Source organism: Oncorhynchus gorbuscha, linkage group LG14 (assembly GCF_021184085.1).
Source record: "Oncorhynchus gorbuscha isolate QuinsamMale2020 ecotype Even-year linkage group LG14, OgorEven_v1.0, whole genome shotgun sequence".
NCBI lineage: Eukaryota > Metazoa > Chordata > Actinopteri > Salmoniformes > Salmonidae > Oncorhynchus > Oncorhynchus gorbuscha.
In genome coordinates this window covers 35233473-35255035 of record NC_060186.1, presented here as the reverse complement: position 1 = coordinate 35255035, position 21563 = coordinate 35233473, and the positions used below count along the sequence as shown (strand labels likewise).

Here is a 21563-nt window from a genome sequence, read left to right as displayed (position 1 = left end):
TCTATAGGCCTACTGTTTGGCATAGGACTGAATTACTAAGATTGTTGCATTTATGTGTTGCCATAAACCCTTTTGAGGTTAGGTCATGAATGAGAAGCCTAGCTGCCACTTGTTAAACTAAGCTGCCTGACTGGCAGATGTAGTAAAATGATACATCATGTATAGGATGAGAAGCTGACTACAGCTCAGTGTTCAACACCATAGTGCCCTCAAAGCTCATCACTAAACTAAGGACCTTGGGACTAAAACACCTTCCTCTGCAACTGGAGCCTAGACTTCCTAATGGGCCGCCCCAGCTGTTAAGGGTAGGTAACAACACATCTGCCACGCTGATCCTCAACAGGGGGGCCCCTCAGGGGTGTGTGCTCAGTCTTCTCCTGTACTCCTTGTTCACTCATGACTGCACGGCCAGGCACAACTCCAACACCATCATTAAGTTTGCTGATGACACAACAGTGGTAGGCCTGATCACCAACAATGATGAGACAACCTATTGGGAGGAGGTCAGAGACCTGACCATATGGTGCAAGGACAACAACCTCTCCCTCAATGTCATCAAGACAAAGGAGATGGTTGTGGACTACACGAAAAGGAGGACAGGGCACGTCCCCATTCTCATCGACGGGGCTGTAGTGGTGCAGGCTGAGAGCGTCAAGTTCCTTGGTGTCCACATCACCAATAACCTAACATGGTCTAAGCACACAAAGACAGTTGTGAAGAGGGCACGACGAAACCTATTCCCCCTCAGGAGACTGAAAAGATTAGGCATGGGTCCTCAGCTCCTCAAAAGGTTTTACAGCTGCACTATTGAGAGCATCCTGACGGGTTGCATCACTGCCTGGTATGGCAACTGCTCTGCCTCCAACTGCAAGGCACTACAGAGGGTAGTGTGTACGGCCCAGTACATCACCGGGGCCAAACTTCCTGCCATCCAGGACCTCTATACCAGGCGGTGTCAGAGAAAGGACCAAAAAATTGTCAAAGACTCGAGCCACGCTAGTCATAGACTGTTCTCTCTGCTACCGCACAGCAAGCAGTACCGGAGCGCCAAGTCTAGGTCCAAGAGGCTTCTAAACAGCTTCTACCCCCAAGCCATAAGACTCCTGAACAGCTAATCAAATGGCTACCCAGACTATCCCCCCCCCCCCCCCCCCACGCTGCTGGTACTCTCTGTTATCATCTATGCATGGCCACTTTAATAACCCTACCTGCATGTACATAATTACCTCGACACCATTGACTCTGAACCGGTACCCCTGTATATAGCACCACTATTGTTATTTACTGCTGCTATTTAATTATTTGTTTTCTTCTCTTACTTAAAAAAAATGTAAATGTATTTTCTTAAAACTGTATTTTTGGTTTAGGGCTTGTACGTAATCATTTCACTGCAAGGTTTACACCAGTATTCGGCGCATTGACAAATTTGATTTGATTTGAAGCGGGGAACGAGAGAGTGGGCAGCCTGGCATGTCATCGCAATAGCAGCTGGAGTGATGGTGGAAGGGAGGCGAGGAGATGATCCTGGGTCAGTTTTGCATTCCCCCTAGTAACGGTGAAGGTTAGATTTAGGGTAAGGAAATCCTAGATCTGTACCGATAGGGGAAACTTTACCCCGTACCTGATGTGAATAACATCTTCATGCTTGTGTGACACATTTGAATGTGGGTCAAAAGGTAAATAAAGGCCACTGTCTTCCAGTCGTCTCTGCCTCCCACTAGCACAGCAGACGGGAGGCTAGGGCGACACCGTGTTCTAGCTAGCTTGATAGTTCGCGACACCATCTGCACACGGCGTCACCCCCACCTGCTGTGTACCGGAGTCCTCCTTAGGACTAGCTGGCTAAGCTTGTAAACAGTGTCCTTCGTTCCTGCCTGCCAAACACCAACCCTCACCGTCGTTAACAGAACTGCAGGAAAGCAGTGCCCGACAGGTGGGGGCGAAGGACACCGTGTAGCGGTATACGTTTAGCTAGCTAACATTGTCGCCCCCGCTCCTTCTGTGGGGGTTATTGGCTGCTGGCATCCAACAGTATTGTGCATTAATGCCACCATTGTACTGAAGCGCCCCCGCCTCCCGCCTGTCCTATCTTGAAAATTGACCAATAGAAGTATAAAAAGGGGTTCCTACGTATGCAGGAATGCCCACATTCAGAAACGCCTTGAATTGGGGGCTGCAATTGCACCCTTATAGCTCCTCTGGGTTCCATTTCTCAGCTGCTCTGGTCTGGTTGATGAATGTTGTGGTTCGTGGCATCTCCCGTTGAGTCCGCAAACACTAAAACTTGCTTCTGTGGCGGGGGAAGGCCAGGGTGACCTGCGAGGGAAACAGAAATGACCATGAGGGGAAGCAGGCATATGAATACTGCAGTCACCGGCTCCCCCAACCGTCGCTAATCTGCCATCCTCACTTAAATTACTCCTGTGTGTGACGCCCGCTGACACCAGAGAACCACCAACTCTTCCATGAGGCCCGTGTGCTGTACACACACATACACATGCAGATACACATGCACATTTACACACATACAGTCACACACACGTGCAGATACACATTCAGACAGGCAGATGCACACAAATTTACCCACACACAAGATGAACAAAAAAGACTATAAAATAAATAATTTACTGAGCTATATTGTATGCTCAAAAAAAAGGGAAATTATTTTATACTAATACAATTACTCAGAGAGAGATTTTGTTTAACAAGTAAGATATTTTTTCTAAGAAATGTAGGGGTCAAAATGATTGACACCCCTGTTTTCAATACCTTACCGTGCCAAGATAACGGCACTGTGCCATTTTCTAAAAGTTGGAGAACACATTGGGAGGGATCTTAAACCATTCCTCCATACAGAAGAATCCTTAAAGATCCTTGATATCCTTTGTCTGTGCTTATGGACTGTCCACTTCAATTCAAACCACAGGTTTTCAATGGGTTTTAGTCCGGAGACTGGGATGACCATTGCAAAATAGTTAATTGTGGCAAATTAACAATTTCTTTGTGGATTTTGATGTGCGCTTGGGGCTATTGTCTTGCTGGAAGATCCACTTGCAGCCAAAGTTTCAGAGGCAGAGGCAACCAGGTTTTGGGCTAAAATGTCCTAGTACTGGGTAAGGGCCCCAGAACCAGGGGAAGCAAAATAGCCCCATAACATCAAAGATCCCCACTGTGTTTTACAGTACATTTCAATGCCAAACCCACCACAGATGTGTGTGGCTCAAGAGCTCCATTTTCATGTCATCCAACAAATGTTAACACCAGGAGTTTGCTAAACAGCATTGTCACATGGAATGGAGCCGTTGCTTTGGCCAGATGACATGAAAATAGAGCTCTTTGACCACACACACCAGTGGTGGGTTTGCCGTCTAAATGAGAATGCAATAATTTCCGACCCCACTGTACACACGCAAGACCTAGAGACCCGTCTCGAGTCTCAGGGGAACTGCAAGGTGGCATCCCCTGTGTCTCTCCCTCCCAGCTGCTGGTCCTCAGAAGGATGGGTGACACGTAGTGTGGCCTCCCAAGGGCCCCTAGCGCCCTCCAATGGTCTCTGTTGTTTTGGTTGTCAACTTCACACTCAGCACCCCACCATTCCTGGCTGGCTTACAGACAGAGGGAAACTGGTTCCACAATAGCCGTTCTGTAGGAAATTACCTTTGTGGTGACAGACTGACTGTTTCTCACCACACCCCGAGCCCTGCCGTGTCCTCCTGACGTGCGTGGGTCAGCAACTTGTGAGAAGAGAGGCGAGTGACACAGGGGTAATTCGAACACGCCTGTCACCGCAATAACCCCTAGCGGGACTCTGCAGAGTTTTTTTTTATCACATGACTCCGCTGAGGATGTGTTTGCTGGAACTCAATTCCTGTTAGCCTCCCCTGTGTGCATGACAGGGCGCCATGGAAACAGCCCTAGTGTCAGTGACCTTTTTGGGACTAGTACATGCACAAACATAATTGGAATTAGAAATTGTTGCTGCAAACTAGCCTCTCTACGTGGACCCCTGTTGTTCACAGAGAGAATCACAACAGGCAAGATGATTGGTGATATGATGGCAATGATGAGATCATGAACACTGACAAGTTCAGGGCCATGTTCATTAGGCACCAAACAGAAAAAAATTATCTGAAACAGGGAATGAATACCTGAACTTGTAAAATAAGAAACGTTTGTCTTTGTTCTTTATTGAAAAGCATTTTGCCACAGTGTGCAGTAATGAATACAATCCAGGTAAAAGGCTATTGATATCCAAGGGTGAAGTGTGATGTCTGTATCGAGTTTCAACCACACAGTAATTAAAACGCTCTGCAGATTTCATGGCTGCCTTTCATCTAGCCTTGCTGGCCCACCTAACCTTACACCCAGTCAATTGAATGGGAAGGATCATTTTCTAGTACAAACTGCAAACAACCTCCCTGGCAATGCAGGCAGTAAATCAATGAGTTGTTATGTTGTGGGGTATCATCACGTTCTAATGTAGCCTTTGCTTTGTGAGGTCAACTGCTAACAATTTCTATCACACTGCTCTCCTAACATTGATTTATGGTGCAGAGTGATATTCATATTCAGCATTGCTCTGGGACCGTGTACAGACAGAGAACTCGGTCTGGCTGCCCAATGTTGTCTCACAACGACAAGCTAAGCAGCAGAAAATTATTCAAGCCAATGAGCCATATGTAAAAACATCCAAGAGGGCTGTCTGTCTCTTGATGTCCACTAGACTGACAGAAGACGTTTGTTACAATCTTAAAGATGAAAATACTATACAAATATAGTTCACAAAAGTCATGATATTTTTGATTGACACTGGAAAATATAGACCTAGTCAATATATTATTAGATTTGTGGCACCAGGCATTATTCTATTCTGTTCAAATCAAATTGTATTGGTCACATACACGTGATTAGCAGATGTTATTGCGGGTGTAGCAAAATGCTTGTGCTTCTCGCTCTGACAGTGCAGTAATATCTAACAAGTAATATCTAACAAATTACACAACATATACCCAATACACACAAATCTAAGTAGGAATGAATTAAGACTATATACATATGGACAAGCGATGTCAGAGCGGAACAGACTAAGATACAGTAGAATAATATAGAATACAGTATATACATATGAGATGAGTAAATCAAGATATGTAAACATTATTAAGTGAGTAAGATACCATAGAATAGTATAGAAAATAGTATATACATATGAGTTGAGTAATTCCAGGTATGTAAACATTAAGTGACTAAGATACCATATAATAGTATTGAATACGGTATGTACTGTACATATGAGATGAGTAATGCCAGATATGTAAACATTATCAAATTGGCTAGTGTTCCATTCCTTAAAGTGGCCAATGAGTTATAGTCTATGCCTATAGGCAGCAGACTCTAATGTGCTAGTGATGGCTGTTTAACAGTCTGATGACCTTGAGATAGAAGCTGTTTTTCAGTCTCTCGGTCCCAGCTTTGATACACCTGTACTGACCTCGCCTTCTGGATGATAGCGGGGTGAACAGGTAGTGGCTCGGGTGGTTGATGTCCTTGATGATCTTTTTGACCTTCCTTGGACATCGGGTAATGTAGGTGTCCTGGAGGGCGGGTAGTTTGCCCCCGGTGATGCGTTGGGCAGACCGCACCACCCTCTGGAGAGCCTTGCGGTTGCGGGTGGTGCAGTTGCAGTACCAGGTGGTGAAACAGCCCGACAGGATGCTTTCAATTGTGCATCTGTAAAAGTTTGGGAGGGTTTTAGGTGACAAGCCAAATTTATTTAGCCTCCTGGGGTTGAAGAGGCTCTGTTGCGCCTTCTTCACCACACTGTCTGTGTGGGTGGTCCATTTCAGTTTGTCAGTGATGTGTATGCTTTCCACCTTCTCCACTGCAGTCCAGTCAATGTAGATAGGGGGGTGCACCCTCTGCTGTTTCCTGAAGTCCACGATCATCTCCTTTGTCTTGTTGACGTTGAGTGAGAGGTTGTTTTCCAGGCACCACACTCCCGGAGCCCTCACCTCCTCCATGTAGGCTGTCTCATCATCGTTGGTAATGTTCTATTCGGTTCTGTTCTACTCTATTATGTTCTGTTTTGTTCTATTCTAACTTGCATAGATGGACAAGGTGTACTTTGATAGAATAGTTATCAATGTGTGGCACCACTCAGGCAATTACTTGTTGTTATTTGCATTGAGGTGGTCACCTTGGGGGAGAATAAAGTACAGTTTGCTTTTACTGCCACCTTGTGGTGAGATTATATCACACAGAGTAGCGTAATCAGTAAGGAAGATTTTAGATTTATACATTGGGTGCTGTGATGTTTTTTAAAAATTACATGAGTACATTTTAATTTTGACATGCATATCAATTTAAAAGATTCCTCCTCTTTAAACACCCGCGCCAGATCTTGCGGGTGTCAGATGCTTAGCAACCTGCAGGTTGTATCTTAATTCCAGCCAATCAGAATATTCTGAATGCGGACCAACCACATTGAATAATTCAGGCACCAATTTTAAACCGTCATCTACACAAATCACTGTCACTTATAAATAAGTGATCGAAGATATATTGCCAGCAATTACATTTGCTAACATTATTTAAGGAAAGAAAACGTACAAAATATTTCCATTGCCAGAGTAAAGTTGTTCCTCTCCTTCGCTGAACACCTGCAACTAGCTACGTGAGCTAAGTACAGTACAGTAACGTTACAGTAAGCTACCGTAGCTACCTTGGATGCAAACTTTGCATTTAGCTAGCTAGCTTCGCCAAAATGCCATCTCGTGTTGACGATTATAGGGTGTTGTATACCATAGGATCAGGGTCTTATGGCAAATGTCAGAAAATACGGAGAAAATCTGATGGGAAGGTAAGTGTTTTGCTTTTTACAGCGTGCACTGTTACCTAGCTAGCTAACGTTAGAAGCTAGCACCTGTCTACAGTAACGTTAGTGAATTTATTTATATATAAATATATACTTTTTGTTTATTTTTATTTTTCGATATGTATACTTTGACAATGTAAGTAATAATTAAATTGTTATGTCAATAAAGTCAATTGAATTTAATTGAATATATGGTTCGACTTTGTGTAGCTAACGTTATGCTTAATAGCTAACTTTAGCTAGCTAGTTAACATGGCCACTAGCGTAATAAACTCAACTCCATTGAGTTCACCAAGTAAGCCACCAGGCCAGGTACGTTAGCTTCTGGGCTCTTGAGCCAAAGGGATTCAAAAAATGACCTCAATAAACAGAAAGGGGCACACCAGACCTCCCGATATCTATGAACAAAACTAAATCATAAGCTATGTTGTTTACCTGCAACTGAGGATTTGGTGTCATATAGCTAACGTTATGTATGTGAACCATACAGCATTTGAAGTAAAACAAGTAGCTGGTTAGTACCTAGCCTTCAATGTATATGTTTATTTGCCATCTTTTAAAGTATGTTCCCAACATCAAGCATTTTATTCCATGCATTTCCTGTGAAACCTTAGAAACGAAATAACATTTGGCCAATCAATAAATGCTTAGTTTTGTGGTGTTTGGGTTTCATCATAGATTCTAGTTTGGAAGGCGCTGGACTACGGCGCAATGGCTGAGAGCGAGAAGCAAATGCTGGTGTCCGAGGTCAACCTCCTCCGTGAACTGAGGCATCCAAACATTGTGAGATATTATGACCGCATCATAGATCGGACCAACACTACACTGTACATCGTTATGGAGCACTGCAAAGGCGGCGACCTCTCCAGCCTCATCACCAGATGCATCAAAGAAAGGTGTGTGTTTTGTGCTGTCGTGTTTACCTTGGTTTCCTTGTCCATCCATGTATACAGTGCATTCCTAAAGTATTCAGACCCCTTCCCTTTTTCCACATTTTGTTACGTTACAGCCTTCTTCTAAAATGTATTCAATTCAATTTTTTACTCATCAATCTACACAGAATAACCCATAATGACAAATCAAAAACAGGTTTTTAGAATTTTTGTAGTAAAATGAAAATGCGAGTAAAAATAAATAAATGCCTTATTTGCACAATTATTCAGACCCTTTGCTATGAGACTTGAAATTGAGCTCAGGTGCATCCTGTTTCCATTGATCATCCTTGAGATGTTTCCACAGCTTGATTAGTGTCCACCTGTTGTAAATTCAATTGATTGGACATGATTTGGAAAGGCACACACCTGTCTATATGAGGTCCCACCTTTGACAATGTATGTCAGAGCAAAAACCAAGCCTTGAGGTCAAAGGAATTGTCGGTAGAGCTCCGAGACAGGATCGTGTCGATGCACAGATCTGCAGCATTGAAGGTCCCCAAGAGCACAGTAGCCTCCATCATTCTTAAATGACTTCCTAGAGCTGGCCACCAGGCTAAACTGAGCAATCGGGGGAGAAGGGCCTTGGTCAGGGAGGTGACCAAGAACCCGATGGTCACCCTGACAGAGCTCCAGAGTTCCTCTGTGGAGATAGGAGAACCTTCCAGAAGGACAACCATCTCTGCAGCATTCCACCAATCAGGCCTTTATGATAGTGGCCAGACGAGAGCCACTCCTCAGTAAAAGGCACATGACAGTACGCTTGGAGTTTGCCAAAAGGAATCTAAAGAACTCTCAGATCATGAGAAACAATATTTTCTGGTCTGATGAAACCAAGATTGAACTCTTTGGCCTGAATGTTAAGCGTCACATCTGGAGGAAACCTGGCACCATCCCTAAGGTGAGGCATGGTGGTAGCAGCATCGTTCTGTGGGGATGTATTTCAGGGACTGGGAGACTTGTCAGGATCAAGGGAAAGATAAACGATGCAAAGTACAGAGAGCTTCTTGATGAAAACCTGCTCCAGAACGCTCAGGACCTCAGACTGGGGCGAAGGTTCACCTTCCAATAGGACAACAACACTTAGCACACAGCAAGACAATGCAGGAGAGTCTCTGAATGTCCTTGAGTGAACCATCCAGAGCCTGGACTTGAACCAGATCAAACATCTCAGGAGAGACCTGAAAATAGCTATGCAGCGACGCTCCCCATCCAACCTGACAGAACTTGAGAGGATTTGCAGAGAAGAATGGGAGAAACTCCCCCTAATACAGGTGTGCCAAGCTTGTAGCGTCATACCAACGAATACTCTAGGCTGTAATCGTTGCCAAAGGTGCTTCAACAAAGTACTGAGTAAAAGGTCTGAATACTTATATAAATGTGATATTTCCGATTTTATAAATATGCAAACATTTTTTACATTGATTTTTTACTGTTTTTTTGCTTTGGCATTGTGTGAAGATTGATGAGGGGGGAAAACGACGTAATCCATTTTAGAGTACGGCTGTAATGTAATAACATGTGGAAACGGTCAAGGGTCTGAATACTTTCCGAATGCACTACATACAGTGGGGCAAAAAGGTATTTAGTCAGCCACCAATTGTGCAAGATCTCCCACTTAAAAAGATGAGAGAGACCTGTCATTTTCATCATAGGTACACTTCAACGATGACAGACAAAATGAGAAAAAAAAATCCTGAATATCACATTGTAGGATTTTTCATGAATTTATTTGCAAATTATGGTGGAAAATAAGTATTTGGTCACCTACAAACAAGCAAGATTTCTGGCTCTCACAGACCTGTAACTTCTTCTTTAAGAGGCTCCTCTGTCCTCCACTCGTTACCTGTATTAATGGCACCTGTTTGAACTTGTTATCAGTATAAAAGACACCTGTCTACAACCTCAAACAGTCACACTCCAAACTCCACTATGGCCAAGACCAAAGAGCTGTCAAAGGACACCAGAAACAAAATTGTAGACCTGCACCAGGCTGGGAAGACTGAATCTGCAATAGGTAAGCAGCTTGGTTTGAAGAAATCAACTGTGGGAGCAATTATTAGGAAATGGAAGACATACAAGACCGCTGATAATCTCCCTCGATCTGGGGCTCCACGCAAGATCTCACCCCGTGGGGTCAAAATGATCACAAGAACGGTGAGCAAAAATCCCAGAACCACACGGGGGGACCTAGTGAATGACCTGCAGAGAGCTGGGACCAAAGTAACAAAGCCTACCATCAGTAACACACTACCTCAAATCCTGCAGTGCCAAACGTGTCCCCCTGCTTAAGCCAGTACATGTCCAGGCCCGTCTGAAGTTTGCTAGAGAGCATTTGGATGATCCAAAAGAAGATTGGGAGAATGTCATATGGTCAGATGAACCCAAAATCTAACTTTTTGGTTAAAACTCAACTCGTCGTGTTTGGAGGACAAGGAATGCTGAGTTGCATGCAAAGAACACCATACCTATTGTGAAGCATGGGGGTGGAAACATGATTTGGGGCTGTTTTTCTGCAAAGGGACCAGGACGACTGATCCGTGTAAAGGAAAGAATGAATGGGGCCATGTATTGTGAGATTTTGAGTGAAAACCTCCTTCCATCAGCAAGGGCATTGAAGATGAAACGTGGCTGGGTCTTTCAGCATGACAATGATCCCAAACACACCGCCCGGGCAACGAAGGAGTGGCTTCGTAAGAAGCATTTCAAGGTCCTGGAGTGGCCTAGCCAGTCTCCAGATCTCAACCCCATAGAAAATCTTTGGACGGAGTTGAAAGTCCGTGTTGCCCAGCAACAGCCCCAAAACATCACTGCTCTAGAGGTGATCTGCATGGAGGAATGGGCCAAAATACCAGCAAGAGTGTGTGAAAACCTTGTGAAGACTTACAGAAAATGTTTGACCTCTGTCATTGCCAACAAAGGGTATATAACAAAGTATTGAGATACACTTTTGTTATTGACCAAATATTTATTTTTCCACCATAATTTGCAAATAAATTCATGAAAAACCCTACAATGTGATTTTCTGGATTTTTTTTCCTCATTTTGTCTGTCATAGTTGAAGTGTACCTATGATGAAAATTACAGGCCTCTCTCATCTTTTTAAGTGGGAGAACTTGCACAATTGGTGGCTGACTAAATACTTTTTTGCCCCACTGTATATCCAATGGCCATCCCTCTGACACCTAGGTAGCGAACGGCGGATACCCACCCTTTGAGGGTGTTGACCACTGGCCTCCCAGCCTGTAGGCAAACTCTGAGGGTTGTCATGACTAAAAAGAATAATACAAATTGCATTTGGCATGTTCAAGGTAAGCGTGTTGGTTGGTAACTCTGTGCATGTTGTGTTCCTTCTGGGCAGGCGTTACTTGGAGGAGGAATTCATCATGCGAGTCATGGCACAGCTCACTCTTGCACTGAAGGAGTGCCATCGCCGGAGCGATGGTGGGGCCACAGTGCTGCACAGAGATCTCAAGCCCGCCAATATCTTCCTGGATGTCAAGCAAAATGTCAAGCTCGGTGACTTTGGTCTCGCAAGAATCCTGAACCATGACACCAGTTTCGCTAAGACTTTCGTCGGAACCCCTTACTACATGTCGCCTGTGAGTCAATAGCAAAAGCAAAGGCTTTGGGAATTGTGAATCCTATGATTATGGTTTTAAAAGTAAAACTTTTTTTTTTCAACCAGATACTCTGGGTTTTTTTTAAACACATTTATTGGATTTGGGTAAATTATAAAGTAGTTTGACAACTATTTGAAAGCATTTAAATTATATCAAACTCAATCGTTTATCTTTTCCATTGATGAAAACATGGTGTCTCATGGTTTGGTGGAGAATGCAAAATGGGTCAACTTTGAGCACCTATTTCCTGAATGTTTTGGCATTCAGGTCCAAAATGTCACTTTCTGACCACTTCTTCCATGGACAAACATGTATGGAAATGTATATTTAAATCAAAAGGGAGGCTGTCAAAAAGTGATGCAATTCATATGGATTTGCCCATTTTCAAACAGGACAATCAACATAATTGGTACAGAAAAATACAACACCTCCTCCCTCCCACCCCATACTCTAGTTTTCTAATCAATCTGTCCATGTGTGGACAATTCCATATTTTACAGGAACAAATTAATCGCATGTCCTACAACGAGAAATCGGATATCTGGTCCCTGGGATGCTTGTTGTATGAACTCTGTGCCTTATCGTAAGTTACCTTACCGGTCATCTATATTCTTACTAAATATCCCTCAGTCAATGCCTTAGACTACAGTCTGATGCATGTTTCTTCCATCAAGGCCTCCTTTCACAGCTTATAACCAAAAAGAGCTGGCAGAGAAGATCCGAGAGGGGAAGTTCAGGAGGATCCCCTACCGGTACTCAGAGGAGCTGAACACACTCCTGTCCAGAATGCTCCATTTAAAGGTTTGGAATATGTTTCACGGCACAGAAAATCTCCATCTAAAGTTCAAGTCATCTTGTGAGCAACTCCTCACTGCAGCATACCTGTTGAGGAGATTATTATTTGTCTCCATCGCCAAGCACATTATTATGCTCAAAATACAATTTCAATGTCAAGAGATTTTAATCCCTCCTGCCCACCATTCTACTCTTTGTTGATTTGGCTGTTGTTGTGCCTCGTTGCCAGGACTACCTGAGGCCCTCGGTGGAGTCCATTCTCCAGAGCAGCCTGTTGGTGGACGTAGTCACCGATGAGCAGAGGAGGATGCAGGCGCGCAACTGGAGGAGTTCGGCTAATCCAGAGAACCCAAAGCCAGCCGGGTCTTCAACCTCCCCGACCGCTGCGGCGCTGAGGCTCAAGGAGCAATTGCTGCGGGAAAGGGAGAAGGCCCTAAAAGAGTGCGAGGAGAGGCTGGAGCGTGAGTGTTTACCCTTATCACGATTAAGCTTAATTTTGTTCTTAATTGAAATTTCAATTAACTTAAATTGACTGAATTGAAAACTGATTCAACCCCAACCCTGGTCCCTATAATGTCAGTCACAGATGAGACCCCTCTGGTGTTGGAACACGGATGTTCTTTTAATCAGTGTTGCTTGGTGTGGACTGCTGAAACATCTATAATGATTGTTGTTTGTAGTCAATGTGTCACTGGCTATGCTACTGAGTGTATATAGACTGAATTGTTTGGAATCTGTGGAATTTTTATGCTGTAACTCTGGTGAATTAGGCTTTCACTGTAAATAAGAATTTGTTCTTAACTGACTTGCCTAGTTAAATAAAAATAAAAAATATATATTCCTCCTACAGAGCGGGAGCAGGAGCTTTGTGTTCACGAGAGACTATCGAATGAGAAACTTGCCAGGTAAAACAAAGCTCCCTTGGATCACTTCACTTGAAATGCAGAAAACTGCTGTTTTAATGTCACATTAGACTAACTGCTAAGGCTTTAGTCCTCCAAGATGTGTTAATGCTACTTTCCTTCACGCTTTGCTGTCATAATCACATTCCTTGCTATAAAACTGCAAGAGGGTTGGCTATACTCTATTTTGACTCCCAACAATTTATTTTCATTTCAGAGCAGAGAGTTTGTTGAAGAGCTGCAACCTGGTAAAACAGCAGAAGACCCTGCCACCACTCTATTCCAATGACATGGGTATGGGTGTCAAGTGAAAAACCAGGAAAAGGGAGGATACGTGATTTTGCTTCTTTATTGAAGTTGAACAATATGATATAGGGTAGCCATGTTTTCAGATCAAATAAAGGGGAGGGAATACATTTAGGTCACTTTAAAAGACACCTGTGTTTTTCTCTGGGCAAATTACGAACTTGAGAATTGTTTTGGTAACATATTATGGGAGGGTATTTTATCTGCACATAATGTAGCGCTCAATAAAACCTGTTCAACATGTGTAACTTTTTGCCATCTTGGCCCCCTTAGATGTGGGAGAGGAGAATGTCCCCCTTGAAAAGAAGGTCAGTTTTGCCAGAGACAGCAAAGAGAATCAGAGGCCTGATCAGAAGCAGAGTGAGAAGAGCCAGGAGCTGGGGCTGAAGAGGAGGCTGCAGGCAGCCAACCTGCGGACCCAGGCCCTGGAGGAGGTGGAGAAGAACTACCAGCTCAAGAGCAGGCAGATCCTAGGCATCCGCTAGCACCAGGAGAGCCTGCTGTTTAGGGCCTGATTATCAGTGTCATGTGAATGGATGTCTGAGCTACGTCCCAGAAGCTACTGGTCTCTGCTCAGTCTTTCTGACTAATAGAGTTTTAGAGCTACTGAAAGCTAGTGTTCACACCCTTTAGGGAAAATGTGTAGCTTTAATTTATTTGTATCATAGTGTGAGTGATTGTACTGTGATGAAATGGCTAAATATTGGATACCAAATATATGTTTTTTAGTGGTGTGAATGTTTTTTTCACCTCGACATTTCAAACGTGTCGATGTTAGACTGAATTGCACTGAAGTTATGATGCTTTGTACATACTGTGGCATTAAAAATATATTTCAAGGGCTGTGTTGGTACAGTATCCAGAGATGTATAAATGGGTGTCCACTCCCACATACACTGCTGGAAATATGTAAATGTTTTGCAAATATGAGTTTAGGAATTGGGAAGGGTTGGCAAATGTCGAGGCCATTGTTTTCTGTTAAAAAATAGACACTGGTGACCCAACAAATGTCTGTTTCAGTGGAATTGTTATCTGATTGACATTTGTCTTTTATTGTTCCTTTGCCCTTGGCTTGTCTCCTATTCATCTCAAATGGGCATTTTGATTACATTTACATTTAAGTCATTTAGCAGACGCTCTTATCCAGAGCGACTTACAAATTGGTGCATTCACCTTATGACATCCAGTGGAACAGTCACTTTACAATAGTGCATCTAAATCTTAAAGGGGGGGGGTGAGAGGGATTACTTATCCTATCCTAGGTATTCCTTAAAGAGGTGGGGTTTCAGGTGTCTCCGGAAGGTGGTGATTGACTCCGCTGTCCTGGCGTCGTGAGGGAGTTTGTTCCACCATTGGGGGGCCAGCGCAGCGAACAGTTTTGACTGGGCTGAGCGGGAGCTGTACTTCCTCAGTGGTAGGGAGGCGAGCAGGCCAGAGGTGGATGAACGCAGTGCCCTTGTTTGGGTGTAGGGCCTGATCAGAGCCTGGAGGTACTGAGGTGCCGTTCCTCTCACAGCTCCGTAGGCAAGCACCATGGTCTTGTAGCGGATGCGAGCTTCAACTGGAAGCCAGTGGAGAGAACGGAGGAGCGGGGTGACGTGAGAGAACTTGGGAAGGTTGAACACCAGACGGGCTGCGGCGTTCTGGATGAGTTGAAGGGGTGTAATGGCGCAGGCAGGGAGCCCAGCCAACAGCGAGTTGCAGTAATCCAGACGGGAGATGACAAGTGCCTGGATTAGGACCTGCGCCGCTTCCTGTGTGAGGCAGGGTCGTACTCTGCGGATGTTGTAGAGCATGAACCTACAGGAACGGGCCACCGCCTTGATGTTGGTTGAGAACGACAGGGTGTTGTCCAGGATCACGCCAAGGTTCTTGGCGCTCTGGGAGGAGGACACAATGGAGTTGTCAACCGTGATGGCGAGATCATGGAACGGGCAGTCCTTCCCCGGGAGGAAGAGCAGCTCCGTCTTGCCGAGGTTCAGCTTGAGGTGGTGATCCGTCATCCACACTGATATGTCTGCCAGACATGCAGAGATGCGATTCGCCACCTGGTCGTCAGAAGGGGGAAAGGAGAAGATTAATTGTGTGTCGTCTGCATAGCAATGATAGGAGAGACCATGTGAGGTTATGACAGAGCCAAGTGACTTGGTGTATAGCGAGAATAGGAGAGGGCCAAGAACAGAGCCCTGGGGGACACCAGTGGTGAGAGCGCGTGGTGAGGAGACAGATTCTCGCCACGCCACCTTGTAGGAGCGGCCTGTCAGGTAGGACGCAATCCAAGCGTGGGCCGCGCCGGAAATGCCCAACTCGGAGAGGGTGGAGAGGAGGATCTGATGGTTCACAGTATCGAAGGCAGCCGATAGATCTAGAAGGATGAGAGCAGAGGAGAGAGAGTTAGCTTTAGCAGTGCGGAGCGCCTCCGTGATACAGAGGAGAGCAGTCTCAGTTGAATGACTAGTCTTGAAACCTGACTGATTTGGATCAAGAAGGTCATTCAGAGAGAGATAGCGGGAGAGCTGGCCAAGGACGGCACGTTCAAGAGTTTTGGAGAGAAAAGAAAGAAGGGATACTGGTCTGTAATTGTTGACATCGGAGGGATCGAGTGTAGGTTTTTTCAGAAGGGGTGCAATTCTCGCTCTCTTGAAGACGGAAGGGACGTAGCCAGCGGTCAGGGATGAGTTGATGAGCGAGGTGAGGTAAGGGAGAAGGTCTCCGGAAATGGTCTGGAGAAGAGAGGAGGGGATAGGGTCAAGCGGGCAGGTTGTTGGGCGGCCGGCCGTCACAAGACGCGAGATTTCATCTGGAGAGAGAGGGGAGAAAGAGGTCAGAGCACAGGGTAGGGCAGTGTGAGCAGAACCAGCGGTGTCGTTTGACTTAGCAAACAAGGATCGGATGTCGTCGACCTTCTTTTCAAAATGGTTGACGAAGTCATCTGCAGAGAGGGAGGAGGGGGGGAGGAGGATTCAGGAGGGAGGAGAAGGTGGCAAAGAGCTTCCTAGGGTTAGAGGCAGATGCTTGGAATTTAGCGTGGTAGAAAGTGGCTTTAGCAGCAGAGACAGGAGGGAGTGAAAGGATGCCAGGTCCGCAGGGAGGCGAGTTTTCCTCCATTTCCGCTCGGCTGCCCGGAGCCCTGTTCTGTGAGCTCGCAATGAGTCATCGAGCCACGGAGCGGGAGGGGAGGACCGAGCCGGCCTGGAGGATAGGGGACATAGAGAGTCAAAGGAGGAGAGGAGGGTTGAGGAGGCAGAATCAGGAGATAGGTTGGAGAAGGTTTGAGCGGAGGGAAGAGATGATAGGATGGAAGAGGAGAGAGTAGCGGGGGAGAGAGAGCGAAGGTTGGGACGGCGCGATACCATCCGAGTAGGGGCAGTGTGGGAGGTGTTGGATGAGAGCGAGAGGGAAAAGGATACAAGGTAGTGGTCGGAGACTTGGAGGGGAGTTGCAATGAGGTTAGTGGAAGAACAGCATCTAGTAAAGATGAGGTTGAGCGTATTGCCTGCCTTGTGAGTAGGGGGGGAAGGTGAGAGGCTGAGGTCAAAAGAGGAGAGGAGTGGAAAGAAGGAGGCAGAGAGGAAAGAGTCAAAGGTAGACGTGGGGAGGTTAAAGTCACCCAGAACTGTGAGAGGTGAGCCGTCCTCAGGAAAGGAGCTTATCAAGGCATCAAGCTCATTGATGAACTCTCCGAGGGAACCTGGAGGGCGATAAATGATAAGGATGTTAAGCTTGAAAGGGCTGGTAACTCACAGCATGGAATTCAAAGGAGGCGATAGACAGATGGGTAAGGGGAGAAAGAGAGAATGACCACTTGGGAGAGATGAGGATCCCGGTGCCACCACCCCGCTGACCAGAAGCTCTCGGGGTGTGCGAGAACACGTGGGTGGACGAAGAGAGAGCAGTAGGAGTAGCAGTGTTGTCTGGTGATCCATGTTTCCGTCAGTGCCAAGAAGTCGAGGGACTGGAGGGAGGCATAGGCTGAGATGAACTCTGCCTTGTTGACCGCAGATTGGCAGTTCCAGAGGCTACCGGAGACCTGGAACTCCACGTGGGTCGTGCGCGCTGGGACCACCAGAGTAGGGTGGCCGCGGCCACGCGGTGTGGAGCGTTTGTATGGTCTGTGCAGAGAGGAGAGAACAGGGATAAACAGACACATAGTTGACAGGCTACAGAAGAGGCTACGCTAATGCAAAGGAGATTGGAATGACAAGTGGACTACACGTCTCGAATGTTCAAAAAGTTAAGCTACGTAGCAAGAATCTTATTGACTAAAATGATACAGTACTGCTGAAGTAGGCTAGCTGGCAGTGGGTGCGTTGTTGACACTACACTAATCAAGTCGTTCCGTTGAGTGTAATAGTTTCTGCAGTGTTGCTATTCGGGGGCTAGCTGGCTAGCTAGCAGTGTTGTTTACGTTACGTTGCGTTAAAAGAACGACAATGGCTGGCTAGCTAACCTATAAAATCGCTCTAGACTACACAATTATCTTTGATACAAAGACGGCTATGTAGCTAGCTATGTAGCTAGCTACGATCAAACAAATCAAACCGTTGTACTGTAATGAAATGAAGTGAAAATGTGATACTACCTGTGAATGCGACCGGGTTGTTGAGTTCTATTCAGAAGACGTTGGCTAGCGTTGGCTAGCTAGCAGAGTCTCCTACGTTAAGGACGACAAATAGCTGGCTAGCTAACCTCTGTAAATTAAGATAATCACTCTAAGACTACACACTCTAAACCTAAACAACACAATTATCTTGGATACGAAGATACGAAGACAGCAAAGACAGCTATGTAGCTAGCTAACACTACACTAATCAAGTCGTTCAGTTGAGTGTAATAGTTTTCCCAGTGCAGCTAATCAGTGGACGTTAGCTAGCTGGCTAGTGAAGACTACGTTAGGACGGCGAAATACGATAATTACGCAATTATCTTTGATACAAAGACGGCTATGTAGCTAGCTGAGAAGAAATTGCTAAGATTAGACAAATCAAACCGTTGTGCTATAATGAAATATAATGAAATGTAATGAAAAAGTTATACTACCCGCGGGAGCGAAGTGCCGATGCGACCACTCGCTCCAACCCGGAAGTGGGTTAGGGCTACATGATGGTCAGCTCTTGCTACACTTTTCTAAATGTTTCATTTTATGTTCTCAGCAGTTTGCAAAGAAATGTGACCATGTATGTAAATGATTTGGGAATATAACATGTAAGGGTGAGTGCACTCTTGTAGAGGAAGCTATGTAATCAGAGATGGATTATTGTTGTAGAATGTACATTCTCTTTATTTCTAAATGAAAGAGTTACGTTACATGCAAGTGATCTCATTCTCACCTTGTAAGGTTTATCTGTTGATTGAGTACGGTTACATGCACACAATAATGCAATTTGTGTGGATAGTCAAATTAATATAATAGTTTGATTAAAACGTTTACATGCTTTGCAAGAATAACGATTTCCCTAATAATCCTGTTTACATGGACACATCTGAAATCAGGATACCAGATGGCACTCTGACAAATGCAGAATGTCGATCAAAATAAATCAAATCAAATCCAATTTTATTTGTCACATACACATGGTTAGCAGATGTTAATGCGAGTGTAGCGAAATGCTTGTGCTTCTAGTTCCGACAATGCAGTGATAACCAACAAGTAATCTACTAACAATTCCAAAACTACTGTCTTATACACAGTGTAAGGGGATAAGGAACATGTACATAAGGATATATGAATGAGTGATGGTACAGAGCAGCATACAGTAGATGGTATCGAGTACAGTATATACATATGAGATGAGTGTGTAGACAAAGTAAACAAAGTGGCATAGTTAAAGTGGCTAGTGATACATGTGTTACATAAGGATGCAGTCGATGATGTAGAGTACAGTATATACATATGCATATGAGATGAATAATGTAGGGTAAGTAACATTATATAAGGTAGCATTGTTTAAAGTGGCTAGTGATATATTTACATCATTTCCCATCAATTCCCATTATTAAAATGGCTGGAGTTGGGTCAGTGTCAATGACAGTGTGTTGGCAGCAGCCACTCAGTGTTAGTGGTGGCTGTTTAACAGTCTGATGGCCTTGAGATAGAAGCTGTTTTTCAGTCTCTCGGTCCCAGCTTTGATGCACCTGTACTGACCTCGCCTTCTGGATGATAGCGGGGTGAACAGGCAGTGGTTCGGGTGGTTGATGTCCTTGATGATCTTTATGGCCTTCCTGTAACAACGGGTGGTGTAGGTGTCCTGGAGGGCAGGTAGTTTGCCCCCGGTGATGCGTTGTGCAGTCCTCACTACCCTCTGGAGAGCCTTACGGTTGAGGGCAGAGCAGTTGCCGTACCAGGCGGTGATACAGCCCGCCAGGATGCTCTCGATTGTGCATCTGTAGAAGTTTGTGAGTGCTTTTGGTGACAAGCCGAATTTCTTCAGCCTCCTGAGTTTGAATAGGCGCTGCTGCGCCTTCTTCACGACGCTGTCAGTGTGAGTGGACCAATTCAGTTTGTCTGTGATGTGTATGCCGAGGAACTTAAAACTAGCTACCCTCTCCACTACTGTTCCATCTATGTGGATAGGGGGGTGTTCCCTCTGCTGTTTCCTGAAGTCCACAATCATCTCCTTAGTTTTGTTGACGTTGAGTGTGAGGTTATTTTCCTGACACCACACTCCGAGGGCCCTCACCTCCTCCCTGTAGGCCGTCTCGTCGTTGTTGGTAATCAAGCCTACCACTGTTGTGTCGTCCGCAAACTTGATGATTGAGTTGGAGGCGTGCGTGGCCACGCAGTCGTGGGTGAACAGGGAGTACAGGAGAGGGCTCAGAACGCACCCTTGTGGGGCCCCGTGTTGAGGATCAGCGGGAGGAGATGTTGTTGCCTACCCTCACCACCTGGGGGCGGCCCGTCAGGAAGTCCAGTACCCAGTTGCACAGGGCGGGGTCGAGACCCAGGGTCTCGAGCTTGATGACGAGCTTGGAGGGTACTATGGTGTTGAATGCCGAGCTGTAGTCGATGAACAGCATTCTCACATAGGTATTCCTCTTGTCCAGGTGGGATAGGGCAGTGTGCAGTGTGGTTGAGATTGCATCGTCTGTGGACCTATTTGGGCGGTAAGCAAATTGGAGTGGGTCTAGGGTGTCAGGTAGGGTGGAGGTGATATGGTCCTTGACTAGTCTCTCAAAGCACTTCATGATGACGGAAGTGAGTGCTACGGGGCGGTAGTCGTTTAGCTCAGTTACCTTAGCTTTCTTGGGAACAGGAACAATGGTGGCCCTCTTGAAGCATGTGGGAACAGCAGACTGGTATAGGGTTTGATTGAATATGTCCGTAAACACACCGGCCAGCTGGTCTGCGCATGCTCTGAGGGCGCGGCTGGGGATGCCGTCTGGGCCTGCAGCCTTGCGAGGGTTAACACGTTTAAATGTCTTACTCACCTCGGCTGCAGTGAAGGAGAGACCGCATGTTTCCGTTGCAGGCCGTGTCAGTGGCACTGTATTGTCCTCAAAGCGGGCAAAAAAGTTATTTAGTCTGCCTGGGAGCAAGACATCCCGTGATTGACTGTAGACCCTGCCACATGCCTCTTGTGTCTGAGCCATTGAATTGAGATTCCACTTTGTCTCTGTACTGACGCTTAGCTTGTTTAATAGCCTTACGGAGGGAATAGCTGCACTGTTTGTATTCAGTCATGTTGCCAGACACCTTGCCCTGATTAAAAGCAGTGGTTCGCGCTTTCAGTTTCACGCGAATGCTGCCATCAATCCACGGTTTCTGGTTAGGGAATGTTTTTATCGTTGCTATGGGAACGACATCTTCGACGCACGTTCTAATGAACTCGCACACCGAATCAGCGTATTCGTCAATATTCCCATCTGACGCAATACGAAACATGTCCCAGTCCACGTGATGGAAGCAGTCTTGGAGTGTAGAGTCAGCTTCGTCTGACCAGCGTTGGACAGACCTCAGCGTGGGAGCCTCTTGTTTTAATTTCTGCCTGTAGGCAGGGATCAGCAAAATGGAGTCGTGGTCAGCTTTTCCGAAAGGGGGGCGGGGCAGGGCCTTATATGCGTCGCGGAAGTTAGAGTAACAATGATCCAAGGATTTACCACCCCTGGTTGCGCAATCGATATGCTGATAAAATTT

At 45.5% G+C, this 21563-nt stretch overlaps 1 protein-coding gene across 3 annotated transcripts; it reads left to right on the top strand.

Moving 5' to 3' along the window:
- Positions 1-6488: 6488 nt before the first annotated feature.
- On the top strand, positions 6489-14465 carry LOC123995662 (serine/threonine-protein kinase Nek2-like). 3 transcript variants are annotated; one of them, XM_046299313.1, is made up of 9 exons: positions 6489-6856; positions 7550-7767; positions 11165-11405; positions 11927-12009; positions 12101-12227; positions 12451-12682; positions 13072-13126; positions 13341-13371; positions 13703-14465. In XM_046299313.1, exons 1-9 carry the CDS (start codon positions 6761-6763, stop codon positions 13814-13816), a joined length of 1197 nt encoding a protein of 398 aa, XP_046155269.1. In that variant the 5' UTR covers positions 6489-6760; the 3' UTR covers positions 13817-14465. The 3 variants fall into 3 exon arrangements, with proteins under 3 accessions (XP_046155269.1, XP_046155268.1, XP_046155270.1); XM_046299312.1 differs by having other exon boundaries at positions 13341-13417; positions 13703-14460; XM_046299314.1 differs by having other exon boundaries at positions 13341-13448; positions 13703-13830.
- The last annotated feature ends 7098 nt before the right edge of the window (positions 14466-21563 follow it).